This window comes from Babylonia areolata, chromosome 1 (assembly GCF_041734735.1).
Source record: "Babylonia areolata isolate BAREFJ2019XMU chromosome 1, ASM4173473v1, whole genome shotgun sequence".
In the NCBI taxonomy this organism is placed as follows: domain Eukaryota; kingdom Metazoa; phylum Mollusca; class Gastropoda; order Neogastropoda; family Buccinidae; genus Babylonia; species Babylonia areolata.
In genome coordinates this window covers 40,167,102-40,185,154 of record NC_134876.1, presented here as the reverse complement: position 1 = coordinate 40,185,154, position 18,053 = coordinate 40,167,102, and the positions used below count along the sequence as shown (strand labels likewise).

The window sequence follows — 18,053 nt, the reverse complement described above, 5'->3', positions numbered from 1 at the left end:
GTCAGGAAGCACAAAGACTGGTTTGATGAGAACTGCACTGAGATCTAGCAGCTGCTAGAAGACAAACGCCAAGCCTACAGAGCCCACATTGAAGATCCCAAGTCACAGTCAAAGAAAGACATACTGAAGAGCACACGCAGCACCATCCAGCTGAAGCTGCAGCAGATGCAGGATTCCTGGTTGAGCAACAAAGCTGATGAGATCCAGGGCTTTGCAGACAGGAACGACATGAAGAACTTCTATAACGGCCTGAAAGAAGTCTACGGTCCCACCACCTCCGGATCTGCTCCACTCCTCAGTGCTGATGGTTCTACCCTGATCACTGACAAGGACAGGATCCTTGAGAGATGGGCTGAACACTTTGACAGTGTACTGAACCGCCCCTCCACCATCAATGATGAAGCCATCGACCGACTCCCCCAGGTGCCAGTCAGTGAGTTGTTGGATGCCATTCCAACTTTGGAGGAGACCCAGAAAGCTATCCGTCTGCTATCCAATGGCAAAGCCCCTGGCTCAGACTCCATTCCAGCTGAGGTCTACAAAGAAAGTGGAATGGCGCTGACTGAGAAACTTCATCAGCTGTTCCAGCTCGTCTGGCAGCATGAGGCAGTTCCACAGGACTTCAAAGACGCTTCCATCATACACCTGTACAAGCGCAAAGGAAATCGTCAGGCCAGTGACAACCATCGTGGAATATCCCTGCTGTCCGTCCCAGGCAAGACTCTGGCCAGAATGCTACTCAACCGTCTCATAGCACACCTTGAGCAAGGTCTCCTACCAGAGAGCCAGTGTGGCTTCCGGAAAGAATGCGGGACTATCGACATGGTGTTTGCTGCCAGGCAGCTCCAGGAGAAGTGTCAGGAACAGAACGCCGACCTTTACTCCACCAATCTGACCAAGGCCTTCGACACTGTTAGCAGAGATGGCCTTTGGAGAATCATGGCGAAGTACGGGTGTCCCAGAAAGTTCATCACCATCATACTGCAACTACACGATGGGATGCTGGCCCGAGTCCAAGACAACGGAGAGACTTCAGAACCATTCCCTGTCTCCAACGGAGTCAAGCAAGGGTGTGTTCTTGCCCCCACCCTGTTCAGTCTCATGTTTTCAGCCATGCTGACAGATGCCCTCAGAGACGCTGACGTAGGCATTGGCGTCAGGTACCGCACAGATGGCTCACTCTTTAACCTCAGGAGGCTTCAAGCAAAAACCAAGATGAGGACAGACATCGTCAACGACTTCCTGTTTGCTGATGACTGCGCTCTCAACGCTGCCTCTGAAGCTGACATGCAACACAGTGTCGACAAGTTCTCTGCTGCCTGTGACAACTTTGGCCTCACAATCAGCACAAAGAAGACTGAGGTGATGCACCAGCCAGCTCCAGGAAAGCCTTACGTTGAACCAAACATCTTCATCAACGGGCAACGACTGAACGCGGTGGACAAGTTCACATACCTGGGCAGTACACTCTCTCGCACAGTTGTCATCAACGACGAGGTGAATGCCAGACTCGCCAAAGCCAGCGCTGCCTTCGGCAGACTCCATAAGAACGTTTGGAACAGGAGAGGCATCACCCTGAAAACGAAGCTCAAAGTATACAAGGCCATAGTTCTCACCACACTGCTCTATGGATGTGAATCATGGACGGTCTACAAACGCCACGCCAAAAAGCTGAACCACTTCCACACCACCAGCCTCAGAAAACTTCTCGGCATAAAGTGGCAAGAGAAGATCCCTGACACAGAGATGCTCACTCGTGCAAACTTGCCCAGCATCTACACCATCTTGATGCAGGCCCAGCTGCGCTGGGCTGGCCATGTAGTTCGTATGCCAGACCACCGGCTCCCCAAGAAACTGCTCTACGGTGAACTCCAACATGGCAAGCGCTCCCATGGAGGCCAAAAGAAGCGCTTCAAAGACACTCTGAAAGCTTCTCTGAAGGCCTTCAACATCAGCCACGACACATGGGAGCTGAATGCAGTGGACAGACCAAAGTGGCATTCAGCTGTCCACAAAGGCACCAAATCCTGTGAGGCCAACAGAATCGCTGCAGCAGAGCAACGCAGACAGGCCAGGAAAAGCAGTGCCAGCAAGTCCCTGACAGCCGCCACCATCCCCTGTCCACACTGCGTCAGAACCTTCTGGGCGCGGATTGGCCTGATCAGTCATCTGCGCACCCACAGAGCCCAACCCACCGATCCCCAGGATGACTAGATGGTCCTCGTCGATCCCGACGGACGAACCACACACACAACTGACATCATAGTCAAGTTTCACTGGGTGTCACATAATATAAGGTCCTCGTTCAATGTTAAACCAAACCAAAATGATGGTATATAAAAACTAATATAAAAAAAAAAAATCGTTATCCATGTACAGACTCATCTGATGTGCGGTGGGGTGACGTGATAAGAAACTCTACTGAGGGAGAGCTGGAAAGTACTACTGACAAAGACCTTAACCGCTGGAGAAGAAGCCCCACTCAGTCAAGTCAGTGTTTGGAATTCGGCCCTTAAGTAACTTACACGCCGTCCAAGGGGGCCACTGAGGCCGCTCTCATGTCATTACTCCTGGACTGGATGCCGTTGTATTGCCGACTTTTCTTTCTGGTCCTCCGGTAGCAGGTTCGACTGAACCTGCGCCTCCAGCCGGGGTGGTGGCCACGTCAGGACTGAGTCACCTTTCCTGGCAGACCGTCATTTTAACCACTGCCTGGGCTATCGTACGCCTAGTTTGAGTAAGAAAATTTAATCCTCATGAAGTTTACTTCAAGTTCATTCCTCCTCGACCAGATCCAGCTGAAACTCTTCTGCTGCTTCTGCCATTGCCTTGAGAGCCTTTGTCCTGTCTCTACCATGAGAAATTGACAGCTGTTTCATGAGGCTGTAGGCAAATGCGCCCGACTCACAAACCCTCTTGCACCACTGAATCTCTATGGTGAGGACTTTGGTTTGGCCATATTCTTTCAGGCTGCCACCAGGCTAGACTAGCATACTTCTCGATCTTGAAATAAATGTTGGCTTTCCCCATTCTGCTTTCGTATGGCATAGCACAGTGAGCTCAATCAGAATCAGCCGCCACCGCGTTGTTTCGTTGCCTTGGAATGGGGTATTATGTTAGGTCTCATGCCGCTCTTGCTGATGATTTCCAGGTGTTTCTTCCCCTCTGGTAGGTCAACTGTGCATTCCCAATCTTCGGCGCCATCCAGCAGCCCATACTTCCATGCTTTGGATCAGTGTTACAGCTGTTCCTGGCCAGACTTTATTGCCTTCTGGTTCTGCAGCCGGTGCAGAGAGGAATCTACTGGAACTTCTGGTGGTGTGGGTGCTCCTTGGACAGTGCTCATCACATGTGCAATTTCTTTTAGTACTTGGTTGTGCTTCCGTGTGTACCGTCCTTGGCTCAACTTATTATCCTCGGAGATTTCAATTTTCATTTCGACAACCAGACTTCCACTGATGTCAAACGCCTATGTCAATCTCTGTCCACTCATTCTCTCTCTCAGTTCGTTACAGAACCAACACACAGATCTGGCCATACGTTGGACTGGCTAATCGCACGTGAGTCTGATGCCATGGTTGCGTCAGTGACTGTAACTGACAAACTTTCTTCCGACCATTCTGCTGTTATATTCTTGCTTAATATTTCAAAACCTACCAGAACCAAAAAATGTGTTACTCGTCGCAACCTGAAATCCATCAACATTAACACTTTTTCTTCTCAAGCTGCTGAACGCCTTTCCAAAATTTCTTCCCTTACCGACGTATCCACACATTGGAAAGACTTGTTGTTTCTCTCATTCTCTCTCGCCTTGACTACTGTAACTCTTTATTGTCTGGTCTGCCTGCTTCATCCATACAGCCCCTTCAGCGCATACAAAACTCTGCTGCCCGACTCGTCCTCAGAAAGAAAAGATCTGAGCACATCACTCCTCTTTTGCAACATCTCCACTGGCTCCCTGTCTCACACCGAATAAAGTACAAGATCAGCACTCTATGTTATAGATGCATTCACAAAACTGCCCCTTCCTATCCCTGCGGTTGCCTTCACCTCTACACTCCATCTCGCTCACTACGATCGGCCTCGGATCCACTCTGTTTACGCATACCCAGATTCAAACACTCGACTATTGGCCGCCGTTCTTTCTCTGTTTCTGGACCTTGCGATTGGAATGAACTTCCTTTTTCGCTTCGTCAAGTCTCCACACTCAGCTTTCAAGTCTGGCCTTAAAACCCACCTCTTCCCAAAATAGCCTCCCTTGCCTGCCCTTCCTTGTCTTTAGTTTCTACAGTATTAGAGTTATGCATGCGTGTGAATGACTGGTGCGAAAGCGCTTTGATTTGTCTCTGCACAAGATCCAGCGCTATATAAATACCATTATTATTATTATTATTATTAACTTGACGCCGCTTTGCATCTGCTGTCCCCCATTTCACGAAGTTTGTATTCGAGGAAAGGAGGTCGTACACGTATCTTAAGATGAAGCTGATCCTCAGAGGATCTTTTGGAGTGCATTTTCCCATGTTGTCCACGGCCCCTGCTGACCTTGCTGGACTGCCTTCTGGACTCTTAATATCCTCTTCCATTTTGTTTTCCTGAGTAATCAGTAATAAAGAATATAAGTGGCAGCTTCATAACACATGTGCAGCGACTGAATACCCTTCAGGAACATTTTGTTATCATCCCATGGATGCGGTGTTATCGATTACTGCTTTGTTTCAGTGGTGTTTGAATATTTAGTAAGTTAACTGGCAATGATGAGAAACTCGACCTTCGTTCAAAAAAGAACGCTCCTACAAAAATGGGTTTGGTATTTGCATGTGTCACAAAACAAACGTTTTTACAGCCCACGGATGTATATAGAGTGGCGCCATTATAAGTCCGTGTTACAGCCATGTACACACGACTTTTCCCTCAGCTCGGTGTAGCCAAATGGTCCCCTTCCCGCTCACTGTCTTGCTCGGGGCATATAATATTTGTAGTAGCCGGTGAAGATGAATTTCATGTTCTCCTAAACAGCCACTACAGTGACCCCAAGCTATAGGTTCCAGAATAATCAAGTTTGATTGTGGGCCCTCAACACTGAAGAAGAATTAAGAAGAAACTGAAACATTCTCATAAAAGTATAAGGTTATGCATGGCACTCTATCTTCTTTTTTTCCAGTGGCTTCGGTGTAGTGGAAAAAAAATCATGAAAATGAAATGATATTATTAGGATAATGCAGCACATACTGGGAAGGCTATTCTGAACTGACTGATTTTGATGAAGCACGACTGTGTTTTGTCATCGTCTTTTTGGGTTTCTTGGTAATGACGATATATATATATATATATTTTTATATTTTTAAATTTATATTTTGATATATTCATGTTTATTGAGATTGCAGTGCAGTGCGTGGGTCAACATGCAGGCCAGTAAGCCATTGTTCTTTTCTTTCATATTTATTTGTGCAGGCTTGTGTAGGCTACTTATCTATCAATAGAATGAAAATTATGGTTGTTCCATCGGGATACATTGCCCAATGAAGGTTTGGCATGGGGATGCATATGGCTGAGAGACTCACAACTCGTTTTATACACAGAAAAAGTGTGGGCAAGAAGACAAATCTAATTCCGTTTTGTGGAGAAGAGGAAGAGTGTATTTTTACTTTTTGCAGAAGGGCAGGTAAATTTTTAAAGGTATCAAACATAAAGGACTTTACAAATACATGGGCCATTTTTACTTGTGTGCACGCACTTGTGTGTGCGTGTGTGCACGTGTGTGTGTGTGTGTGAGAGAGAGAGAGAGAGAGTATGAATGTGCACTCAGACTCGCACACACTTTCATGATAGTATTTTTGATCACTCTGAGGTGATACCAAGCAAACTTTCTCGTGCAAAAAATATCCTTTTATATACAGTGTACTTCAGTGAAAAATATGTTTGTGTGAACACAAACTTTGTGCTCATAACGCACATCATAAATTGTGTTGCATTTATTGTTACAGTATTTCTGTCTTTTACCTTTCTACACATTTGATAGGAGATGAAGATCATAATTGATCTTGTCTGTCTGGATCTACAGTTTAATCAGGAATTATCAGAGTGATATACACTTCCTTTCAGTGCTACAAAGGCTTCTGCTTAGATGTATGGTTTAGAAGAAGCAGCGCTTCATTGGACTAGATTAGTGGTTGTTGAAAAAGTGCTAAGTGGAGCACTGAAAAGCCTGCGGTCCGGAAAGAAGAGTATGTGCATGGTGTTCTTCAGGGCAGTGTTCTCAGACTAGTCTTGTTCATTACTGATCAACTGAGTAACATATATATGTGTAACTGTGCTTTATACTTTGTGTTTTTGTGTGCTTGCAAGGAACATTTTCTTATTTTATGAGGACATAATAAAATCTGAAGCCTAAAGTCTGAAGTTTGCTGATGATAAGAAGATTTACATTCAGTAAAAAAAGATTTACATTCAGTAAAACAGGGAGAACTAAGAAAGATGGATGGTTTATTTTCAGTAAAACATAATTATGTAAAACTATAGTATCTGGAAAATCAAATCAAAAGATATGATTCTTGGCAGTAAAGAATCCACTGCTGCATAAGGTTGGAAAGTTGAGAAAAAGTTATAGCTTGTAATAAACTTGCCGGCTTAAGATAAGGACATGGGTGTGAATTTGGATTGAGGATTGAAAATATTATGACACACATGTAGCCAAGGCAACGTGTTAACATATTAAGCTAACAGGCTGTTCTGGCTGGACCTGAAATTGTTCTTCATTGTGTGGCAGTCTATATGTCCACACCCTGACTTCAGAAACATGCCCTGTGTGACACCTTGAAAGAGCAATTCTTTTAGTGGCCAGTCCTGGAATGAAAGTATATAACTATTTACCTAGAAAGTGCTGTCACTCATCAACAAGCATGTTTTACTGCCATGCTGATACAACTGTCTTCTGAACATTGTACCCGATGTTGATGGGCTGTGCACACACGGGCTGTGACACACGTACTGACTTGTTCTCTATTTTTTTTGTCTCTTTCCAGATTGATACCCTGCTCTCTCGGACTCATTCACTCTCTTTCCCTCCTCTCCACTTCTCTGTCTCTTTTGAGTTCATTTGTCTTTCTGTTCATCTCCAGTAGATGTAGATGATCCTGGCAAAAGATGCAGTCACTGAAATAAGCAAGAACTTTAACATAATTTGTGCTAGTTGTACATAGTTTGTTAAATAAACTGAAAAAAAGCATAAAAAAAGCTTTTGATGCTGTTCAAAAGAGCCGTAAGGGGTGTTACTTGTCTGAAGGAGAGAAACAGAGAGAGAGAGGGAGAGAGAGAGAGATAAAGACAGAGACAGACAGAGGACACACACACCCACACATACACACACATTGAGAGATACAGAGATCAAACATGCATGAAAACAAATTGATTAGTTCTTATTTCTTTTTATTTGTCATTCAGCATTGCATTTAGCTGAGAAAAAAACAACAAAAAAACACAACGACACAAAAAACAAACAAAAATGCAAATGGTATTTACAAAGGAATAATGATTTCTCATACACACAATGGGTGGTGCAATATACAGGCTGTGTAAGTTTACACTCTGAAAGTGAAAGACATATCATGGAATACATTCTTCAATAATATATCAGTTCTTCTTTCACACAATGACAATGCATCTAGTTGCTTTACTGCTCACTCCCTGCCCCGCTTCGTCTCTCATCCATGCTACTACACTTCAGACTTTTCTTCTAATCCTCTTGATGACGGTACAGTTCACTAAAACCCTTCTGCAGAAACACAACACAGTCAGTACCCATGCTCATTTTCTACTTGAATGATGTGACAAGATGTTCTCTCAATTTGTCTTGCAGTCAACAGAATCCTACTACAGCAATAAGTGGAAATGTGATGTGGACATTGTGTCAATTTTGTGTTCCCACTGAACTCCAAAGGTATGGTCAACATAAACATACAAAGGAATTCCAAAGGAAACTAGAGTACTTGCCAAAATCCTTTTCCCATTAAACAAGAAGTGCCAAGAACTCACACTGTTAAGTATCATGCTTCTTTCCCTGTTGTTTCAATCACTCTTTCCAACAATACCTTACATTCATTGTACTGTTTGGTTTCTGGTATGGCTCAATCACTTCTTATGTGGGGAAAAAAACGCACATGTTGGATTTGTTGGGAGTACCAAAGAAGCAAAATTCAGAACACTTAAAAAAAAAATTTTTTTAAAGGAACATGGGAGGTTGTTTTGACAAGCACTACTGCAACTGGTTTGATCTCTATATTTTCAAAAACAGAGGCAGATGGGAAAAGGGTGCATGGGAGGAGTAGAAAATGCCTTGCAGAGACTGTGACTTCTACACTGTGTGAATAACATGCAACTTTGCATAATCGAAAGGCACTCATAACACAATAGCACCGACATAGCGTCACTAAATTTTGCACTTACTTTGTGAAAAACTAAAGCTATTCCATTTATATTCTATGTAACATTTGCTGCATATATTTGAATGGGAACAGCAAGAACATACCAAAAGAAATTCCACTTGACATAAGATTTACATACTGGTAATTGAAAAGTACAAAAATAAGTGAACACTTCAGAAGTGTATGTATGCCGATGATTGCTTTTCCGTAAAGCTCTGTTTCAGTTCATAATACATTATATAGAACTCTACTATCTAAACAAAAAGTACTTGCATTATACTTGTGCATCTCAGCAAATGGGCACTTGTCTGACTGATCAGACAAACTGAGAATCACTGAAGGCCTGTCAGAAAGCAAGGCAATCAGGAAAAATTTACAAAATAGGGCTGAGAACAAGCCAGGAAATTCAGTAAGTGGACAAATTATCACAGACACGACAGGTATGGACACACTGGCTGCAACCAGAGGGACTGGCTTATATTGATGCATCGAGTATTGCAAGCGTTATCAGGTTGTTAGATTTATCAAACCTTTTGTTGTCCCATGTGTCAGAAATGTCTGACAATGATTAAAAAAAAAAAAAGAAGAAAAAGAAAAACACGCAGAAAGTAAACAACATGTCAGCATTATTGCACTTAATCTAACCACTAATGAGCAGACAATCCTGATTCGTTTTCAATATTTTGTGCTCCGTGCCCCCCTCACCTCCCCCAAACAGCTACCTTCACAGCCTCTGGACCTGAACCCTGAAAAAAGTGTTTCATCATGTGCGCGCTCTGAGGACCTTTCTCAAATCAACCAAAAGGAAAACGCATTGCCTGTCTCCCTGTCATGCCAACAGCAGTTGCACAGCATATTCTCCTGCGCAGACACCCTGTGGTGTGTGGCGTACCTGTGAGATCCTGAAAATGGGATGCTTCACATGCTGAGAACAGGAGGACCACAACTTGGAAGCCCCCACTCCTGTTTAGCCAGCAAAGGTCAGAACCCTGGTGCTGCTCTATGGTGGAGTGCTCCTTGCCTTTGGGTGTTCCTCTTTTGTACAACTGTACTTGAGATCAGAACTGGTTGCTGTCTAACTCCAAACAGTCTGGCGGAGCGTCCGAGACCCAGAACAAGTCAATGCTGCCTTGGGAGTTTTGCGAAAAAAAAAGTCTGCGGCCAGCTCCATGCACACTGTGAGTGGTGAGAAAGACATGGTAGTGTCAGCCTGTGGTGCCTCTGGAAACTGGGCATGAACACAGCAGACGTCAGAACTCTTCAGTTGAGACAAAGTTCACAGTCCCAGGCCTCAGAACAATCCTACAGTCTGCTTTATCTGGCTCTGCTTCCATGTTGGTAGTGCGTAAAACTCTGCTCGCTTCATCTCCAGCACCTCCTGCAACACAAGTTCACTGCTGGTCAGATTTTGGTACACCTTTATCTGTTTTCACTACCTTTCATAAAATAGTCTCTGCTTTTTGTCATGCTTTATTATTACTTTTTTTTCTCCTTTATATTTAAAAAAAAAAATGAAGTGGTACATGTGGGAAGACACATTCAAGGCCGGTTCTTTTGTTTCCTGGAAACACCAGTCTTCATAACCCTAAATATCAGTGTGTGAACAGAATTTCCCCTACTTGACAATACAGAGTAAAAGGTTAAAGGTCCTGTAACCTTTTTCTGCCATCAGGGAAGTTAATTCATATTCACTGTGTCTGGAGCTGGGCATTGGAAGGCATTTAAACTTTCTGTAACTGAAGCTGGGGGTACCCATTTACACCTGGGTGGACTGAGGAAAATCAGAGAAAAGTTCCTTTTCCACAGACACAACACCATGCTGAAATGGGATCTGAATCCTGATCACTCGTGAACACAGGATCATAAGTCCAACAGGAAACCAATTCTGCCACAGCGCCTCTTATACAAAAACACAAGGTGTAAAACAGCCACAAGCGCTGCTTCCTTCAAGCAAAGCACTCACCTCAAACTCTTTGTCAGCTAGGTAGGACTCCAGCTTGAGGGGGTCGACACCGTCAGGCAGTGGCCTCTCCTGCAGTTCCTCTAGAGTGTAGCGTGTCTGTGTCAGCTTGATGTACACCTCCTCCACACTCTCACGGTACCCGTCCATCTTTCCGTCCTGCAACACCACCATGCATCATCAGTGGCAAAATGATGCCTTTTATTTTTTCACAAATGAAAAATGTTCAATTCTGCAAACTCAACACCACTCATCAGGATCAGTGACAAGTTGTTGCTATATTATATATATATATATATATATATATATACTTTTTTTTTTTTTTAATACCTTTTTAGCAATGAAAAATGCAGTTTCTCAACAGTATTACAAACAGGTTTTTTGCGTTGTCTTTTTAAAAACTCTTTTATAACAATGAAAAATGTTTTGCAGCTTCAACATCACTAGACAGAATTAGTGAGAAGTCGTTGCTTTCATTTTTTTCATCAATGAAAACTGTTCACTTTTGCAGCTTCTATACTACACAGCAGAATCAGTGGCAATTTGCTGCATTTTTTTTTTTCATCAATGAATAAATGTTGTCAAGCACTCAGTAGAATTTGTGACAAGTTGATGCATTTAAGAATAATTCTTTTTCAGCAATGAAAAATGTTCAGCTTCTCTTTCCAGCACCATCACTGAACACATGATTCTTTTACATGTCACTGTGAGCAGTGACACTGTGAGTACTGTATACTGTTCATGAAGAAGAATATTTCACATGCTACACTACCAGAATGTTCAGCTGTGAAAAGTTTTGTGTTGATAAACACAGTGAAAATGCATCCTGAAACACCCACCTGCAGTGCCAGGTTGCGAACTGTGCAGTCCACCTCCCACACAGGAAACATGTTCTGGAACGCCAGCGGCTCCACTCCCGCACACACCAAGAAGGCCTGAGGTGTTCTGCCTGTGCTGCCCCGCTCTGCAAAACACGCTGTGTCAGTCCCATAACCTACTTCAGTTGAATCCAGGTTACAAAAGGTGATGTAATGTATGTTTAATAAATAATTATTTGTTCGGTTTTGACACTGGTAAATTTTTGTACAGTTCAGTCTTTCACGGCTGAGATAGTAGCCTCCAAGAAAAAAAAGGCTAAATGGTGTATGAAAAATGTGAAGGTCAGTGTGGCTTGCTTACAAATCCTGTTTTTCCACCTCCACCACACTGACTGTTATCTGAAATGAATCTTTACCTATTAGGTCAGAACTCAAGGGACCTGCCACCCTGAATCCAGTACAGCGACCTCACCTTCAGTTTGCATTTCTCAGTTTTCCTTACCATCCTCTGCAATGTTGACTCAGTCAAATTATAAATTCATGGTTGAGACCCAAACCGCAAAACACATAATATGGAATTGTATTAATAAATATGTATTGCATTGTACATGTATTGTGTTGTGTTGTATTGCATTGCACATATATGCAATGTATTGTATTGTAATATACCACTGAACACATATGCAATGCACAATATATATCCACTGCTCACAGATGTCATAATGAAGTGAATGCTTCTGCAAATTATTTGCAACTTTCTATAACTCAAAAAAAAACCACCAACACAATTAGTGTTCAGAGAGTGGATTGTGTGTGTGTCAAGCGGTGATAAAAGTGTTTTACCTTTACAGTAGTTGAGAGTGGTTTCCATGGCGCACCGCCTGTCCACATTGTAGCGAGCAGTGGCTGAGCCCGTATGGACGTTCTCCACATCCTCGTCACCCACAGGCCACCAGCCTTGCCACAGGTAGACGCAGTGGCCAATGTCCAACAGGAACAAAGCTGCACGGCACATACACATACACCATGTCCTGTCATCTTCATATAATATGCATGGTTATGCTGGTGTCTTGAAGACAAAACACAAGCTAATGTTTTGTGCATGTTACCCATATAAGCTTTCCCCCCAAAAAATGTATATTAACATATAATCATTTACAATACACATTAGTGCAATAAGTAACAGCTATCTATCGTGCCTGTGTACAAACACCAGATAACCTGAGGCAAATTTAAAAACGCCAGTGGAACAGAAGAAAAACCCACTAAAATCTCTATCATTATGGTTTGTTAACTTTCTCAAATATTTAACACATTTACTTTTAGCTACATGCAGACACTCCTGTTGACTGGTTCTCCAAACATGCACAAACACAATTACCAGCAATATCAACAACACATTCTGATTGGAACCACTGCTCATGGAAAACAGAATGCAGTCTGAAAAAGTGAACGACCTAGCCAGCTGACCAACTTAAGAATCTATATTAATTAAGTTCTAGCAGCATGCTGGGAAACACAGAATGACGAAGCATCATGTGTGACAATCTGAACAACTCCAGCACCTTCTGCCTTGCCTTTACTAATATGTTCACCCATACAATGATAGCAGGATACCAGTCTGAAAGGGAATCATCCTGATATCTGTGCCAAAAATAAGAGGCATTCTACAGATTTACATGCAAGTCACATCAATCTCATATCATCAACAGTTCTTGGTGATATAAGCATCAAATTTCTGAATGTTATGATGAAAGATGGCATTGATGAACATTGCCTATAATTTTATGATCTCCATACTGGAGAGTATGCCATTAACAAGAATAACTAAACAAACAGTTCTTAAAAAACAACAACAAAGAAATCACCAAAAATGAAGATATTTCAACCAAATCAACTGCACTAAAATAAGCAGCCTATGTCTGAGAAGTGTGCATGAAGCACACACTAACTCACCTGGCTGTGACGCCTTGTAGAGGTCAGACTGGAAGAAGGGGAAGGGGGTGGTGACCCCTGGCAGTCGGGCGGGGTTCATCTGCTCCATCACCTCAAACACCATGGACACACTGGTCATGTGGAACAGGCGAGGGGTGTAGTCGTAACGTGTCCGATCTGCAACACATAAACCCTCACTCACATCATATCCTGTGTAACTCCCAGTGCCAGCCCATGATGGGAGTGCTGATCAGGTGACACAAATTTCACCTGAGTACAGAGGCATACATGCACTGTCACTGCATTGTTATTGTGGCAAACACAGAAAACTATGACGTATGTGTGTAAGCACAGAACAATACAGTGTTAAATACGTTCTTCCCGAGTCTTAAATGTGATATAAATTCAGCCACACTTTTTTCTTTTATGACCACGAAAAGTGATCTTTACTTCAAAGTCTCTTTCATTGTAATACTGGTAGTGACTACAAATCTGTTGTGTTTGTGAAAAAGGGTATCAAGTAAAGCAGACTACTGTTGACTGTTGTTTTTTTTTTTTGTTGTTGTTTTTTTTGGTTTCCACTTTCTACACCATTTTTTTCTTCGAGACACTGCTAAAAGATCTACCTTTTTGGTATTCAATTAAAACCAAAAAAGTCTGCTGTTCAAACAACAGCATTTTTTTGTAGAATAATCCATGCTCCTTAAAGTAATAATGTACGAAGACTGCTCTTAGTACTGCCATCTTGAAATGAATAACAACCGACACCTGCAAAAAGCTAGCTCTCTGCATGTTATCTTACATCATCTGCATCCTCAATTAGACAGCAGTTTAGGTTATCCATGCACAGACATCACATTGTTCTATAAGCAGTGTCTGCCAGACCATTTCCTGGTGAGTGTTAATAACTAACAGTGAGAACAGACATGGCAGGAGAACAACCAACAGCATGTTATATCCAGCACATACCTGTCAGGAGGCAGTGATAGAGGGAGCGATCCTTGCTGTCCAGAGCTGACCACACTTCTGCCTTCTCCTCCCCTTCCTCCACTTCAGTGATGACAATGTGGGCGTCTTTGTGCAGGTCCAGCTCCAACGGCCGTCTACCAAGGGAGAGAAATGTACACTGATATACATACATACATACATACATATATATATATATATATATATGTATGTATCTATATAAATAAATACACACACACACAAACACACACACATATGTGGCATCATGTATTTCTCAACAGTGTTACTTTCAAAAACAAAAAAACGAACCTTTACCACTAAAAAATACAAAAAAAATTTGTTTCAAGGCATAACAATACAGTATAAGTAAAACAAGTTGAAAGGTCTGTGTCTCTGCTTTCACTAGAAAAGAGGAGAATAAAGAAAAGAAACAAACCATAACAGTAATTTATATAGCACTTTTATACCATACCACTCAATAACATGTCAGTCCAAAAAAAAGCACACAAAAACACTCACACATACACCCACACACACAATCGCACATGCACATGTGCGCACACACACACACACTTTCATACCATACCACTCAATAACATGTCAGTCCAAAAAAAAGCACACAAAAACACTCACACATACACCCACACACACAATTGCACATGCACATGTGCACACACACACACACACACACATTTAATGCTGCTACCATCATTCCTATACCCCAGCCCAGCACCACACTCACTTCTCCTTCAGGTTCTGCACTGCACACACAGCCAGCTGCCGGTGGTGTTGTGGAGACTTGACCCCGTGCCACACATATGTGATGCCCGTGCGGGTGTTGAGCAGCACCATGGACGACCGACTGCGCAGGTTAGCCATGGAGACCGGGAGCTCCAACAGACACACCTCCCCCTCCTCGTCCCCCCGCAGGCAGTACAGGCGCCACGGACCCACCGTGTTGGTGCTGGCATCTTCCCGCTTGCCGATGTGGATCACCATTCCACCCTCAAACAGGTTGAGGAAGCAGGGCGGCTCTTTGCCTTGCACCACACGAATCTGTCGGGAAGACCACACACTTTATGTATGAAACTAAAAAACAGCCATACACATGCAGCTGCATACAGAGACATCAAAATTTCTATAATACATTTAAAATACAGGGTAAATATTACAGGAAAAAGTGAACCTAAACTGACGCGGTTGAAAAAAACAACAGCAGACTTAATACAACCATACTTTACTGCTCATTAACTGTGTGAAGAGAGTATGGGTCAGGTGATGCTAAACCCACGCTTGCTCTTCTCCCCACGCCTGTCTTTTGTTGTTGTTTTTTTCATGACAAGTATGCCTATTCTGTGCCAGTATGAGGAGGGCAGGAGGGTCACAGAGAATGGGTTTGGGGGATGGGAGGATTATGGTTGGGGGTGGTGTTGGTAAGGGTGGTGACTTCAGTGCCAAGACAAGACAAGACATGATCATATCAAGAAGCCCTGTGGGGGTGGGGTGGGTAAGGGTGGTGACTTCAGTGCCAAGACAAGACAAGACATGATCATATCAAGAAGCCCTGTGGGGGTGGGGTGGGTAAGGGTGGTGACTTCAGTGCCAAGACAAGACATGATCATATCAAGAAGCCCTGTGGGGGTGGTGTTGGTAAGGGTGGTGACTTCAGTGCCAAGACAAGACAAGACATGATCATATCAAGAAGCCCTGTGGGGGTGGTGTTGGTAAGGGTGGTGACTTCAGTGCCAAGACAAGACAAGACATGATCATATCAAGAAGCCCTGTGGGGGTGGGGTGGGTAAGGGTGGTGACTTCAGTGCCAAGACAAGACATGATCATATCAAGAAGCCCTGTGGGGGTGGGGTTGGTAAGGGTGGTGACTTCAGTGCCAAGACAAGACATGATCATATCAAGAAGCCCTGTGGGGGTGGGGGTGGTAAAGGTGGTGACTTCAGTGCCAAGACAAGACAAGACATGATCATATCAAGAAGCCCTGTGGGGGTGGGGTGGATAAGGGTGGTGACTTCAGTGCCAAGACAAGACAAGACATGATCATATCAAGAAGCCCTGTGGGGGTGGGGTTGGTAAGGGTGGTGACTTCAGTGCCAAGACAAGACATGATCATATCAAGAAGCCCTGTGGGGGTGGGGTGGGTACACAGTGTACTGACCTGCGGGCCTCTCTCCTCATCCAGCTCCACAGTCATGAGGGCCGACACGCCCTTCTCGCTGATGGTGGAGTCCTGGCCCTGCCAGAAAAAGTAAGCACAGCGCTCCCGCCCTGTCATGGAGTGCCGGGCTGCCTGACCCTTCAGGCTCTTCAGGCCTGCAACCAGCAGTTTCACTTTTTAGAGTTGTCAAAACATGTGGACTGATCCATATACACTACACCACATCTGCTTTGGAAAAAAAAAAAAACAGCAGATGCCTGACCTTCACATAAACCTAAATCGCTGGTCAGCCTTTGAGTGCCTACCCTTGATTTGTGTAAGTAAATTAAATAAAATAATTCAAGAAAATAAACAAATAATTAAATACACTAAACCTTGAACACAGTCATAATCGTAAAAATTCACAAGCATCAAGGAGGCACCAGTCAAAGGCAACTTCCAAGTGATATATCTTGTGCGGAAATCAAACGAGGTGAAGTATGATCTTCAAAAATCATATTGGTGAAAACAGTCAGTGCTTGCCTGCATATTTTTGTTATGTTTTCTGGAGACACTGCAAGAAGCAGCCAGAACTGCAATATCTGCCTACAGTGCTGTTCAGTTACTTCTGCAGGGAAAAAAAGTAATAATATTTACAAATCAATGTCTCGTCCAGAATACACTACCTTCCATCTTATAAATGCAGAACTGTCCACACACACAGTGAAGTTCAGTGATGCACACACACATGAACAAAAGACGTCTCCACTGACCTGCATTGGTGATCATGTACTGCCACCGAACGACGTAGGTGTCCCCGCAGTGGAAGTGTCCGTAGCTGGGTTCCGGCATCTGGTACCGGGCAAACTCCATGACGTGCCACACCTTGATGCCCAGTGTCAGGATGTCCTGCTCCTTCATGAAGCCCTGCATGTCCTCCTGCCTGCACACACACACACACCCACACACCGGGTATTAAGTGTGCCAGTCTTTCCTGCTGCTTCACAACAGGAATGGGTTGGGTTTTTTTTGTTCATAGAATGATAAAAAATTATGTTTAGTCTAACATACTTAACTGTGACTCACTGGTGCAGACTCCAGCAAGGGTCTTATTCTGTCCTGCACAAACTACTTCTCAGTTCATGTGCAGAAATCTAAAGTAGCTGTGGCCAATGACCTCCCTTAGCACATTTCCTCCCTTCTGCATGCCTGTGCTGGGTGCCCTCTTTGATGGTAGTTATCTTCCATTCCTGTGACCTGTGCATCCAATTACCAGTTGTTTTGTTTTGTTTCTTTCATTTCCTATCCCCCTCCTGACTGACACATTTTCTGTTGTTGTATGTTGTTATGTCTTTGTTTTGTTATCCTGCGTATCTGTTATCCCAGCACTTTAAAGTACATAAATCAAAGAACTTTGAATTCATTTCCAAGCATGCTTGCAAAAGAGCTAAGTGTACTGAAACCACACTCATTCAACTTGAATTCCTTCTGTGAGATACTGGTAAGTCTTAAAACTGGTTCTCTGACAGTTTCAAGAAAGCAGCCATCATCAAACCTGATTTAAATGATGACAAAGCAGAAGATGCACCAAGACATACAGTGATATCTAAGAGATCTGACAGAATCAGAGCTGGTAACATCACTCCAACATAACTTGTGAGAAGAACGCAACGCAATGACGCCTCCTTGAGCTACTGAAACTGAAACTGAAACTTGTGAGAAGAGCTATTCCCACATGTCTCCATGTTTGATCATTGAGTTCACCTGATGACAGGAAGCCAGATGAGTACCATGGAACTCTG

At 43.4% G+C, this 18,053-nt stretch overlaps 1 protein-coding gene across 5 annotated transcripts in view; it reads right to left on the bottom strand.

Annotated features, from left to right (window-relative positions):
* Positions 1-7,407: 7,407 nt before the first annotated feature.
* Positions 7,408-18,053, bottom strand: part of LOC143282905 (uncharacterized) — a 315,044-nt gene continuing 304,398 nt past the window's right edge. For all 5 annotated transcript variants that reach the window (XM_076588788.1, XM_076588797.1, XM_076588813.1 and 2 more), the window contains 9 exons: positions 17,025-17,194; positions 16,273-16,427; positions 14,845-15,158; positions 14,106-14,239; positions 13,158-13,313; positions 12,045-12,203; positions 11,223-11,347; positions 10,387-10,542; positions 7,408-9,801 (listed from right to left, as the gene is read on the bottom strand). In XM_076588788.1, coding sequence (XP_076444903.1) covers positions 9,715-9,801; positions 10,387-10,542; positions 11,223-11,347; positions 12,045-12,203; positions 13,158-13,313; positions 14,106-14,239; positions 14,845-15,158; positions 16,273-16,427; positions 17,025-17,194 — 1,456 coding nt within the window. In that variant the 3' untranslated portion in view covers positions 7,408-9,714. The remainder of the gene's footprint in view (positions 9,802-10,386; positions 10,543-11,222; positions 11,348-12,044; positions 12,204-13,157; positions 13,314-14,105; positions 14,240-14,844; positions 15,159-16,272; positions 16,428-17,024; positions 17,195-18,053) is intronic.